Source organism: Hemitrygon akajei, chromosome 8 (assembly GCF_048418815.1).
Source record: "Hemitrygon akajei chromosome 8, sHemAka1.3, whole genome shotgun sequence".
Taxonomy (NCBI): domain Eukaryota; kingdom Metazoa; phylum Chordata; class Chondrichthyes; order Myliobatiformes; family Dasyatidae; genus Hemitrygon; species Hemitrygon akajei.
In genome coordinates, this window is record NC_133131.1 from 161,657,543 (window position 1) to 161,671,930 (window position 14,388).

A 14,388-nucleotide genomic window follows, 5' to 3' on the forward strand; every position below is an offset into this window, starting at 1 on the left:
TCTCTCTCTCTTCTTAAAGGAACAGTCCACTTTAGAATAATCCTTCAGATCTCGTCACAGTGCCACACGAGGCTGCTTACCAAGTTCAGAGCCCATGGTATTACAGGGAAGTTACCTACATGGTTAGAGTATTGGCTGATTGGTAGGAGGCAGTGAGTGGGAATAAAAAGATCCTTTTCTGGTTGGCTGCCAGTGACCAGTGGTGTTCCGCAGGGGTTGGTGTTGGGACCATTTCTTTTTATGCTATGTATAAACAATTTAGATGATGGAATAGATGGCTTTGTTGCCAAGTCTGATACAAAGATTGGTGGAGGGGCAGGTAGTGTTGAGGAAACAGGTAGGATGCAGAAGGACTTAGACAGATTAGGAGAATGGGCAAGGCAGTGGCAAATGAAATACAATGTTGGAAGATGCATGGTCATGCATTTTGGTAGTGGAAATAAACATGCGGACTGTTTTCTAAATGGGGAGAAAATCCAGGAATCTGAGATGCAGAGGGACTTGGGAGTCCTTGTGCAGAACGCCCTGAAGGTTAACTTGCAGGTTGAGTTGGTGGTGAGGAAGGCTAATGCCATGTTAGCATTCATTTCAAGAGGTCTAGAATACAAGAGCAAGGATGTGATGCTGAGGCTTTATAAGGCACTAGTGAGGCCTCACTTTGAGTATTGTGAACAGTTTTGGGCTCCTCATCTTAGAAAAGATGTGCTGGCATTGAAGAGGGTCTAGAGGAGGTTTACAAGGATGATTCCAGGAATGAAAGGGCTATCATATGAGGAACGTTTGATGGCTCTGGGTTTGCACTCCCTGGAATTCAGAAGGATGAGGGGGGGATCTTATTGAAACCTTTGAATGTTGAAAGGCCTAGACAAAGCAGATATGGTAAGGATATTTCCCATGGTGGGAGAGTCTAGGACAAGAGGGCAGAGTCTCAGGATAGAAGAGCAGCCTTTCAAAACAGATACGGAGAAATTTCTTTAGCCAAAAGGTGATAAATTTGTGGTATTTGTTGCAAGATGTGGAGGCCAGGTGGTTGTGTGTTTCTGAGGCAGAGATTGATAGGTTCTTGATTGGACATGGCATCAAGTGTTACAGGGAGAAGGCCAGGAACTGGGGTTGAGGAGGAGATAGAAAAATGGATCAGCCATGATTGAATGGTGGAGCACACTTGATGGGCCAGATGGCTTAATTCTGCTCCTATGTCTTATGGTCTTATGGTCTAAAACTATATATTAACATGAAGGGCATAAAAATGTAAAACGTGCTGAACTTTAAGCAAAATCTATAGTAAAAGAAAAAGGATTAAGGTTTGTGTCACTTTACTATGCTGCCTGACCTGATGAGTGTTTTAGCATTTCCTATTTTTACTTCAGATTTTACAGTTATGCAATTGCAAAGGAATTTGGTTAATTGGGACAACTGGTTATTTGAGACAATTCTTAAAGAACAAAGACTAATCACAAAAGTAGCCAGGATTCCTTTCATTTATTTGGGATACTTAATTGGGAGAGGAGACTGTTGTCAAACAGTTTCTAACCCGTGTCAGACGTGTACAGTTGTGTGACCATTAGACACTGTACCATGCTTAGAGTGAACAGGGTTTTTAATTGCAGCAGTTACATGCAAAAAGCAGTGATTTTTGTCACAGATGGCAAGAAACTAACAATAAGACAAATCAAAGCTGTTTTACTCACTGCTGTTGTAAGCATTCAGTCTAGGAAATGCCAGAAACAGACAGGAGTGAAAATGAAACAATTTCACTACTTCATCAAATTAAGAACTACAAAGAATTTGAAGGAGTGGCATCCATTTTGAATGTTATAATGGAAATGAAGATTTGGAGGATACAGTAGTCGATAGCATTGTATGAAAGCAGCCCATTGTCTACACTAGGTGTCTACGCTGATTTTAGACCATAAGATATAGGAGCAGAATTAGGCCATTTGGCCCATTGAGTCTGCTCCACCATTTTATCAAAGCTGATCCATTTTTGCTCTCAACCCCAATCTATCAACCTCTGCCTTAAATATACATAAAGACTTGGCCTTGACAGCTGCCTGTGGCAAAGAATTCCACAGATTCACCATTCTGTGGCTAAAGAAATTTCTTACCTCCATTCTAAAATGACACCCCTCTATTCTGCGGCTATGTCCTCTGGTCTAAGACACACCAACCATAGGAAACATCCTCTTCACACATCCACTCTATTAATGCCTTTCACCTTTTAATAGGTTTCAATAGGTCATCCCTCAGTCTTCGAAATTCCAGTGAATACAGGCCTAGAGCCATCAAATGCTCTTCATATGACACACTGTGTAATCCTGGTATCATTTTCATGACCCTCCTTTGAACCCTCTCCAGTTTCAGCACATCCTTTCGAAGAGAAAGGACACAAAACTGCTCACAGCACAAGTGAGATGTCACCATTGCATTATGAAGTCTCAACATTACATCCTTGCTTTTATATTCTTGACCTCTAGAAATGAATGCTAGCATTGCATTTGCCTTCCTTGTCACAGACTCGACCTGCAAATTAACCTTTAGGGAATCCCAAATCTGTTTGCACCTCAGCTTTTTGTATTTTCTCTCCATTTAGAAAATAGCCAACCTTTTCATTTCTTCTGCCAAAGTGCATGACCATGCACTTCCCAGCACTGTATTCTGGCATGTCTTTGCCCATTCTCCTAATCTGTCTTAAATCCTTATGTTGCCTCTCTATATCATCAAAACTACCTGCCCCTTCACCTATCTTTGTATTGTCTGCAAACTTGGCAACAAAGCGATCAATTCCATCATCCAAATTATTGACATGTAATGTAAAGGGAACCAATCCTAACACAGACCCCCATGGAACACCGCTAGTCACCGGTAGCCAATCAGAAAAGATTCCCTTTATTCCCACTCTTTGCCTTCTGCCTTTTAGTCTTCCGATCCACTCCAGAATCTAATGATTTTTGAAAGAGCATTACAAATGCCTCTTTGGCCACCTCTTTCAGAACCCTGGGGTGTACACCATCTATACAGGAGAACCGTCTCTCTAGTAATGGTAACTTCAAACACTTCATGACCCCTGATACCTGGAACTTCCACCATACTGCTAGTGTTTTCCACAGTGAAGACTGATACAAGATACTTATTTAGTTTGTCAGCCATTTCCTTGTCCCCCATTACTACCTCTTATGCAATGTTTTCCAGTGGTCTGATATCCACTCTTGCTTCTCTTTTACATTTTATGTATCTGAAGAAACTTTTGGTATCCTCTTTAATATAATTGGCTAGCTTAGTTTCATGTTCCATCTTTACCTTCCTAAAGACATTTTAGTTGCCTTCTGTTGGTGTTTAAAAGCTTCCTAATCCTCTAACCTCCTACTAATTTTTGCTCTATTATATGCTTTCTCTGTGGCTTTTATGTTGGTTTTGACTTCCCTTGTTAGCCATGATTATGTCATCTTGTCTTTAGAATTTTTCTTCCTGTTTGGGATGTATATATCCTGTGCCTTCCAAATTGCTTCCAGAAATTCCAGACATTGGTGCTCTGCTGTCATCCCTGCTTGTGTTCTTTTCCAATCAATCCTGGCCAGTTCCTCTCTCATGCCTCTGTAATTTCCTTTTCTCCACTATAATACTGATATATCTGACTTTAGCTTTTCCTTCTCAAAACTCATGGTGCATTCAATCAAAATATGATCACTCCCTAAAGGGTTCTTTTACCTTAAGCTCTCTAATCAATTCCAGTTAATTGCACATCATCCAATCCAGAATAGCTGATCCCCTAGTGCAGGGGTGTCAAACTCATTTTAGGTCATGGGCTGGATTGACATATATATGCCCTAGTGGCTTCAACCATGACCTGGTCGAAAAGGCCAACTTGTAGCCATTCTAGAAATTCCTCTTCTTAGAATCCCACACCAACCTAATTTTCCCAATCTACCTGCATATTCCCCTATGACTTGTAACATTGCCCTTTTGACATGCATTTTCTATCTCCCGTTGTAACTTGCAGACCTATCCTTACTACTGTTTGGTGGTCCGTATACAACTCCCATCAGGATTTCTTTACCTTTGCAGTTCCTTAGCTGTATCCACAATGATTCAACATCTTCTAACCCTATGTCACCTCTTTTTAATGATTTAATTTCTTTTTTTTAACAAAGCCAAGCCACCCCTTCTGCCTTCCTTCCTATCATTTTAATACAATGTGTATCCTTGGAGATTAAGCTCCCAGCTATCATCTTCTTTCAGCCATGATTCAGTGATGCCTACAAAAATATACTTGCTGATCTGTAATTGTGCTACAAGTTCATCAACCGTTTTCCGTGTACCACGCACATTCAAATATAACACAAGTTCTGTATTTACCCTCTTCGATTTTGTCCACCTTTTATGTTGCAGCTCATCCTGCTGACTGCAATTTTGCCCTATCATCAGCTTCTCCTTGCCAGGAGTCTCACTACACATTGCCTTTGTTTATAAACCAACTACCTCATCTTCAGCACTATCACTCTGGTGCCCATTCCCCCCCCCCCCCCCCCCCCCCCCGCCAAACAACCCTGGCCAATCTGCTCATGAGGAGATTGGACCCCCTCAGGTTTGGGTGTAATCCGTCCATTTTGTACAGGTATTGCTTATTTACAGTCTAACCTTTTGCAGCTCACATGTTGACTGGTTGAATTTCTCCGTCAGTAACAATTAAAATCTCATATACACTTTTAGACTTCTGTAGTAGCATTGATAGTGTTCTAATTTGCTCTGTATTCCTTTTTAAATACTTTATCTGTTACTCAGTTAAATGGTAGCTTGTCTTTTTTTTTTAATACCTTTTTAACTATTACCATGAAACTTCAACTAATTGGGAGAGCCATTTAATTGGACTAAGATGTACTGGTCCCAATTAACTGGAATCCACCCTGTTCAATTTTTAGAATTATTGCACTTCATGTAGAATGCTACAACCTAAACAAAATTATGTGAAGGCAATGTATCAGTGGCTTTCAAGTTTTCAAGTTATTATTACAATTCTAAACTCAAAAGTTGTTCTTAGAATAAAGTAAAATTGAATATTTACATTAGCTTAATTTATTAACAGTGCTAGGTTGTTTCTAATTTGTGTGTGTGTCTCTCCAGTGTTAAGACCCAGTGTGATTAATAATCTGTCTATCTACAGACATAACATGGCTATAGTACTAGTGGCCTCCCCGGTGTCAGTAAATCTGGGTTATTTACTGAAGGACGTGAATTTAACTTGTTTTGTCTAGTAGAAAGCTCATATCAATGTGGTTAAAACATTTGCTATGTTATTGTGGTGACACTGGCATGCATTAAACACTGAATTGAACCCTTAATCATTAACATTTGCCCCTATAGGCAACTCTAGGCTGTTCAATGTGTCAACTTGGTATTCAGTTACTCTTTGAGATTTCTTTGGTAAATTCTGTGATGTGAGTCAGCTCTGAGATATGCCAATTCATTGTATAATTCAATATAATTTGCCTTCATCCTTGTAAGGAGTGACAAATTAGGTTGTAATGTACCTTCAAGGCTAGCATCGCCTCCTGATGTGGTCGTGCAGTTTTACTTTTTATGGATGACCAGCCTAATTCTGCCTTACCTGGCCTTAGAACTCGTCACAAATAAACTTTAATACTTCGTTCTTTAAGGTTTGAGATTCTGACTTCAAGACAGAAATAAATATTGATTAGGACTGAAGTGTAGAACATTACAGCACAGAAACAGGCCTTTTGGCCCTTCTTAGCTGTGCCGAACCATTTTCCTGCCTAGTTCCACTGACCTGCACCTGGACCATATCCCTCCATATACCTCTCATCCATGTACCTGTCCAAGTTTTTCTTAAATGTTAAAAGTGAGCTGGCATTTACCACTTCATCTGGCAGCTCATTACACGCTCCCCACACTTCTCTGTGTGAAGAAGCCCCCCCCCCCTTAATGTTCCCTTTAAACTTTTCCCCCTTCACCTTTAACCCATGTCCTCTTGTTTTTTTTCTGCCCTAGCCTCAGTGGAAAAAGCCTGCTTGTATTCACTCTATCTATACCCATCATAATTTTATATACCTTTGTCAAATCTCCCCTCATTCTTCTACACACCAGGGAATAACATCCTAACCTATTCAACCTTTCTCTGTAACTCAGCTTCTCAAGTCCTGGCAACATCCTTGTAAACTTTCTCTGCACTCTTTCAACCTTATTATCTTTATCTTTTTCTCTTTGTTGTTTCCCTTTAACTTGCACTCAGGCATAGTGCTGTATGCTGAATTAGTATCCTAAATAGTGTCCAGTGCTCCCAATACAGCCTCCTCTAAATTGGTGAGACCAATTGTAAATTGTGGGACCGCTTCATCGAGCACCTCTGCACTATCCACCACAAGAGGGATGCATTTTAATTCTGATTTCCCATTTGTGCTCTTGACACATTGGTCCATGGTCTCCCCTTGTGCCAAGATGAGGTCACCCTCAAGATGGAGGAGCAACAACTTACAATCTGTCTTGGTTGCCTGATCTGTCCAGCCTGATGACATGAATATCAATGTCACCTTCTGATAAATAAATTCTTTCTCTCCCCCCCCCCCCCCCACCCCCATTCCTCTATTCCCCACTCTGACTTTTTACTGCTTCTCATTTGCCTATTACTTCCTCCTGGTCCCTTCCTCCTTTCCTTGGCCTTTCCCACCTGCTTGGCTTTACCTATCACCTTCAAGTAAGCCTCTTTCCCTTCTCCCTTCTGGCATCTTCCCCCTTCCTTTACAGTCCTGAAGAATGGCCTCGGCCTGAAACACTGACTGTTCATTTCTACAAATGCTGCCTGACCTGCTGAGATCCTCCAGCATTTTGTGTGTTTTGCTGCAAGAGTATTCCAGACATCCCAGTTTGTTTGTTTTGTTTTTGCATGTGATAGCACATTAATCTATCACATTAATTTCTCAATCTCATTGACTTAAGAATGTACTGAACATTTTTATAGATGATATTGCAAAGGTTGTCAGGAGTTATTCACTCCAGTCAGGATTGTGTTCGATTTGGCAGGAAATATTGAGGGAGCAGTGTTCACGGGATATTGCCACATCAGTCCCCTCCTGCAATAGACATTATTTGTCTGGGGTACTGTAATACTGTGATTTTTACATACAGTCATTATAGAACTCATGTTCAAACTTGTATTTTGGTAATGAGTTCAAGCCAGCTGGAGTCTGTGATCTGGATAGTACTAGGCTTATTGGATCAAGTTCAAAGATGCCAATCATCCAGCATCCCTATTTCTGTCTGTAAGATTATTATTGGAGGGAAGTTCCAAAATCCAGCTAAAACCAAATACACTTTGTTTCTATGCCACACTAAACCAATGCCATAACTTTCAATTGGTGGTCGGCATTTCTTCCACGCTGGAGCCTGGCACATACTGGTTTAGAACCTGTTCAGATAAATATACAAGGATATAAAAAGTAATGACCAATGATAATTTGTGTTTCTTTATGTTTTCACACACTCAAGGCAGGTTATAAACACATCCTTTGAGAAAATGGAAAAGAAATGTTTTTCATGGCATTCTAGTTGTATACAATCAGTCAAATCACACATTTTAATTACATATACTTGTGAATTACTTAGTATCTATCACATTGATTTCATTAGTGGAATATTGTTATAAGATTACGTTTGGAAGATGTTTATAGTGAAAATTACAAGTTCTAGAATCTGAAATTCATGGTGTTATTAAAGACTGCAGCATTGATATCTACTTTTACATTAGAACTGGTTAATTTACAGTACTTCAGACAGAGTTTCATGCCACAAGCAAAACGAAGCTCAGAACATGTTATAGTTTTTTTTTAAATAAATTTGATCATTGTTGAATATAGCTTAGGCCAACATGAAGCATCTCCAATTTTTTTTCCATTTGACTGCCCTCTTCCTCATTTGTCAATGCAGTTGACCTCAATTGCTCATTAAAACCTTTTTTAAAATGTTTCTGAATTCCATCTCGGGAGTTGTTAGTGACTCCTGTATTTATGCCCTAAGGTTTGGTCTTGTGACTGGAAACTTAACTTTCTATACACCCTTTTTAAAATCTCCATGAACTCATCAAACCACCACCGACTCCATCCTTTCCTAAGGAAGAGAGCCACAGTCTGCTGAATGAAAATCAAAATAAAAATTGTATGTGCTGGAAATATGAAATTAAAATATAAAATGCTGGAGAAAAGGCCTGTTTCATCAGGCAAGATCAAAGTTTTTCTATTAAAGGTTTGCTTTTTGTTTTGATATTGCATTACTCAGTTTTTTGCACAATTTCTAGAGCATCTGTGTTTTTGTTTTGCAGTTTGAAGGTTAAGCTTATTCACAGAGTCATGTTGGTAGTCAACCCAAAAGTGTGTTCTTTAACTTATCCATTTAGAAATGAACATCAGCTTCCCTTATGGTCTGATTTAACTATTTTGTAATTCTAGTGATTTGTCTTTCTGTATGTTCAAACCGTTCTGTTCAGTTTTATTTTAAATTTCATTTACCAGTATTTTAGTGTTGGCTTTAAAGAAATGCTTAGGATATCAAGATGTGCCAAAGCATTTTAAGTACTCAGTAATCACTATTGTAATGCATGGAATATGGCAATTAATTTCCATGCAGTGGACAGCAGTGTTGATGTAAGTATTACGTATGTACCAAGATACTATGTTGTAGGGAACCAAAAAGGTCTTGACTTAATGTCTGACCTGAAAGATGGTGCTTGTGGAAAAGGAGCCTCACTCAGTAATACACCGGCGATAGGCCTAGATTTGTATCCCACTTTCTTTCTCACTCACTGAATGTCTCTACCGGTAGAACTGCAGGTGACATAGCAGATTAGCTTTATAGTGTATTTGGCTTCATGTATTCTTTTTGTAAAAATAACTGAACTTCTAAGTCCTTGATTCTTTAAATAGATAGACCCACACCAGATCAGCATTGCTCCCTGATCTTGAAGCAATGCTTAGCAGACTGCAGGATTCATCAAATTCTTCTGATTACAATGCCATTGGATCTAATCACATTTGAGTTATTCACTTTGAGAAATAGTGTTAGTTACATGCACCTTCAGGTATTCAATGCCAGTTAGGAGTCTTATCATAGTACACACTGGCATCCAGTACATTTTTGATTTGTCTGAGTGAATTTTGTTCCATTTTTACCTACTTACCAATCAGAAATGATGCTTCAAGTCTAAAATCGGATATACCGCCTGCTCATGATATTGAGAGAGGAGGTTACAATGGAGATAATAATGCAGATATTCTGCTACTTAGATTGACATTTGTTTTGCTGTTGCAGCCTTCTATGTTCAGAATCAGGTTTATTATCACTGGCGTGTGTCATGAAATTTGTTAACTTAGCAGCAGCAGTTCAATGCAATACATAATATAGAAGGAAAATATTAATAATAAATAAGTAAATCATTTGCAGTATACGTATATTGAATAGATTAAAAATCATTCCAAAAAACAGAAATATATTTAAAAAGTGAGGTAGTGTTCAAGGGTTCAATGTCCATTTAGGAACCTGTTGATGAGGGTCATTTTGAAGAGGGAGAGGAAAGGGAATTGTTATATACCTGAACTTCTTGTTTGGATCATACTAAATTTTGTTGCATTATTTTACAGATTTTGATGCTATTACTGATCCTATCATGAAAGCAAAGATGGTAGCATTAAAGGGAATCAACAGAGTTATGGCCCAAAGTAACTTGGGAATGCCACCGATAGTAATGAACAGGTAAATATTTTCTTCTTCTTGTCACACCTCAGTAATGCTACTGTCGTATTCATGGCAAAATTCGCACATTTTGCACTTATTTGAAAAGTGAGCTCTTTAATACTTGAATAACCCTCCTAATCAAAATCCTCTCACTCAGCATCTTCTGGACGGCCATGGTAATGCTTTCACTGAAGTATTTACTCTTCCCAAAGAAAAACTTGAATAAACTCCTCTCTTTGTAATGCCAACAGTGTATTTCCTTGTTACATTACGTGTAGACCTATCCATTCTACGTGTCCTTGTATTCTACACTATGCGATCTGTGCGTTCATTTTTCACCCATGGTATTCTTTATTATGCTTCATAGTGCATAATCGGTATTACCAAAATGTAAAATATCTTTGACTTTTCAAATGCTCCCAATTATCCATAGTTAAATCTCTTTCCACATAAATTAATTAACTAATTGGTCTGTTTTGTTTTCCGTTCCCTCTTGGCAATGAGATCAACCTTGACGCCACCACTTGGCATTCTGCAACTTAAACCAGATTAACACATTTGTACTTCCAGCAGTGAAATATTAACAGTTGTGCAAACAATAAAACAAACCTCTTCCATTGTGAAGTGTGAAGCATTTCCTGCTCTTCATTTCATTTGTTGCGCCTCTTCCTGACACAGCAGCTTGAGTAAAGACACAGCTACACCCTGAAACAACTGTCATCAAAATCTGCTGATGCTCTGCCCTTAATTCCAGTCGAAGTAATTGCTATTGATCTGAACTTGTGTGCATATTAACTTGTCATGTATCAGTTAGCTTTCTGAGTAGGTAGAAAATTTAAGGATTGTTTTCACTATTAATACAAAGTCAAAGGGCTATAAACAATTGTCATACAATTGCTGCCTAAGGTTTACTGAAATCATGCTGCTAGTACAATTTGAAAATTTACCTGTTAAAATATACAATATATTTTACTACATATCTTTTACTTGCAAACTGGATTTATTTTATTTCTAATGTTATTCATTTAAGTCTGAGTTGTGATGATGTGAGAATTCTCAGTAGCTTATGCTTTGTGAATGTGAAGTTTAATATAATACCAAAAATATTTTACAATATTGAGATGTACAATCACAAGAAAGCACATTTGGAATGTCACGTTTTCTTTCATAACATAAGAACATAAATAGGAGCAGGAGTCGGCCATCTGGCCTGCCGAGCCTGCTCCGCCATTCAATAAGATCATGACTGATCTGGCCATGGACTCAACTCCACCTGCCTGCCTTTTCCCCATAATCCTTAATTCTCCTACTCTGCAAAAATCTATCCAACCTTGTCTTCCATATATTTACTGAGGTAGCCTCCACTGCTTCATTGGGCAGAGAATTCCACAGATTTAGCACTCTCTGGGAAAAGTAGTTCCTCCTCATCTCTGTCCTAAATTTACTCCCACAAATCTTGAGGCTATGTCCCCTAGTTCTAGTCTCCCCTACCAGTGGAAACAACTTTCCTGTCTCTATCTTATCCCTTTCATAATTTTATATGTTTCTATAAGATTTCCTCTCATTCTTCTGAATTCCAGTGAGTACAGTCCCAAGTGACTCAATATCTCCTCATAGTCTAACCCCTTCATCTCTGGAATCAACCTGGTGAACCTGCACCGCCTCTAAAGCCAATATATCCTTCTTCAAATAAGGACACCAGAACTGCACACAGTACTCCAGGTGCGACCTCACCAGTACCCTGTACAGTTGCAGCATGACCTCCCTGCTCTTAAATTCAATCCCTCTAGCAATGAAGGGCAGCATTCCATTTGCCTTCTTGATAGCCTGCTGCACCTCCAAAACAACCTTTTGTGACTCATGCACAAGCACTCCCAAGTTCCTCTGCACAGCAGCGTGCTGCTATTTTTTTACCATTTAAATAATAATCTGCTCTTTCATTTTTCCTTCCAAAGTGGATGACCTTGCATTTACCAATATTGTACACCATCTGTCAGACCCTTGCCCACTCACTTAACCTATCTATATCTCTCTGCAAACTCTCCGTATTTTCTGCACAATTTACCATTTCACTCAATATATACTATAGTTGGGTCCCCTCCCAGATGATTAATGTATATCGTGAACAGTTGCGGGCCCAGCATCGACCCCCTGCGGCACACCATTCACCACTGATTGCCAACCAGAGTAACACCCATGTGTCCCAACTCTCTGCTTTCTATTAGTTAACCAGTCCTCTATCCATGCTAATACATCTCCCTCAACTCTATGCATCCATATCTTATGGATAAGTCTTTTATGTGGCACCTTATCAAACACCTAGAAATCCAAGTAAATAACGTCCATCTGGTCCCCTCTATTCACTGTGCTTGTTGTATCCTCAAAGAACTCCATGCTAAGCTCTTGTATTGAAGAGAAACTTCAGTATTTTGTCAGACTGAGAGTAAGATGTTGGATTGCCTAAGATACTTTTTGCTCAATTTGTTTAGTTCTTTGCAGGTAGATTAGCATATCTTTGGGAGCAGCAAACAATCTGCAGGAAGGGTTCTGATGCAGGGTTTCAATGTGAAACGTTGGCATTTCATTTCTTCCCACGGGTGGTGCTTGATCTAGATTGTTCCTTGTTCCAGATTCAAGCATCTGCAATCTCTTGTGTCTAGCTTTGAGAGCAAGTTTTCTTTCTTTCCTGACCTACGATTACATTAGTCAAAAGCCAGATGTAAATTGTAGTATTTACATTTTGGCATGTAGTAACACGTTGCTAAGATACTTAGTGTTCTTTTTGTATCTATCAAAGTACCATTTGTTTATCAAAAGAATTGTATTCTTGTTCAGGTACTGCCTAAAATTTCTGCACAGGAGTGGATTTTCTTATAAAATTTGAATGAGTATTCAAATAAATCTGTATCTTTCTTTATTAAGATGTTGATGCTTTTCTCCTTCACATCTTCTGTTGTCACTCATAACCTCAAAAGCAAATACATGACTGTACTTCTATCTTTGCAAATTGTAGAATGATTTCCTTTACCTTGGTTTGCAAGGAATGAAGCTGTATCATTGACTTTTTTCTTTTGAAAGTTTTGATGGTCACTATATTTCATTCTCACCTTCCCCACTCTTAAGCCACACGGTTTATTTTGTTCCTAATGCCATCTATACAAATCCTGACTATAGAACATAGAATAGTGCAGCTCATTACAGGCCCTTCGGCCCACAATGTTGTGCCGACCTTCAAATCCTGCCTCCCATACAACCCCCCACCTTAAATTCCTCCATATACCTGTCTAGTAGTCTCTTAAACTTCACTAGTGTATCTGCCTCCACCACTGACTCAGGCAGTGCATTCCACGCACCAACCACTTTGAGTGAAAAACCTTCCTCTAATATCCCCCTTGAACTTCCTTCCCCTTACCTTAAAGCCATGTCCTCTTGTACTGAGCAGTGGTGCCCTGGGGAAGAGGCGCTGGCTGTCCACTCTGTCTATTCCTCTTAATATCTTGTACACCTCTATCATGTCTCCTCTCATCCTCCTTCTCTCCAAAGAGTAAAGCCCTAGCTCCCTTAATCTCTGATCATAATCCATACTCTCTAAACCAGGCAGCATCCTGGTAAATCTCCTCTGTACCCTTTCCAATGCTTCCACATCCTTCCTATAGTGAGGCAACCAGAACTGGACACAGTACTCTTAACTAGAGTTTTATACAGCTGCATCATTACATCGCGACTCTTAAACTCTATCCCTCGACTTATGAAAGCTAACACCCCATAAGCTCCTGTCTTTGTTCCATGAGATCTGAAGAGAACAAATTAATTGCAGCCTTGTTATGATTGTTAACTCTGTGAAAAGCTTCAGAACGCGTGTCTGTCAATAAGTACTGCCTGTTTCATTCCCATGATATTTCTTAATCTGTAATCAACTTTTTTTAAAGTCACCCATGCCTTTATTAGTTTCGTTGATCATACCAACTCGATAGCCCCTTTCTAAAGTCAGTTATGCTTGAAGATTTCCTTGCATTTCTAATTGTATTCTCTCATTTTGTTGCAGGTTTCCCTTTATGGGCCAGCAAATGTCAAGTCCACAGAATGGAGATGGTGGGCAGAATCCCATTCACCAAGGAGTTACCTCGGTAGTTATTTAACCAGATGTGATATGTTTTAAACAACATTGTCATTTTACTGAATTTCAGCAACTATTACCTTTTACATCCATGAAAGAATCATACTGAAACGGTTTTATTTTAATCCACATGATCCATTTGTTTAGTTCCACTCAGCATTTCTGGACAAAGTAATTATTTGACCATTCTACTCATCAGAAGATTTAATTTTTTTTCCCTTTATTTGCAGTAAACTTGAATTCAGTTCATCAAATACCTCTTAAACTTATCAGTTCCCTTTTAATGACATTGGCACCCCTTTGAATTTCATAATTTGAGTGATCATCTTTGTGAATTAATTTTACAATATTCTTGCATGTTGGATTTTGGGATTAGTGTTTTGAAGTAGTTCGGGAGGTCAAATACAGAGGTCAGTCAAGTCGGATGGGAATTAAAATGATTGGCAGTTGGAAGCTTGAAGTCTCTCTTACAGACCAAATACGTGACCACCTTGTAGCACCAGTCTGTTTTGGCTCCTCCAATCTGTAGAGGA

General features: G+C 39.0%; 1 protein-coding gene across 10 annotated transcripts in view; it reads left to right on the forward strand.

The window, feature by feature from the left end:
- kmt2ca (lysine (K)-specific methyltransferase 2Ca) overlaps positions 1–14,388 on the forward strand; it is a 469,037-nt gene that overhangs the window by 403,328 nt on the left and 51,321 nt on the right. For all 10 annotated transcript variants that reach the window (XM_073054925.1, XM_073054927.1, XM_073054926.1 and 7 more), the window contains 2 exons: positions 9,645–9,756; positions 13,784–13,865. In XM_073054925.1, coding sequence (XP_072911026.1) covers positions 9,645–9,756; positions 13,784–13,865 — 194 coding nt within the window. The remainder of the gene's footprint in view (positions 1–9,644; positions 9,757–13,783; positions 13,866–14,388) is intronic.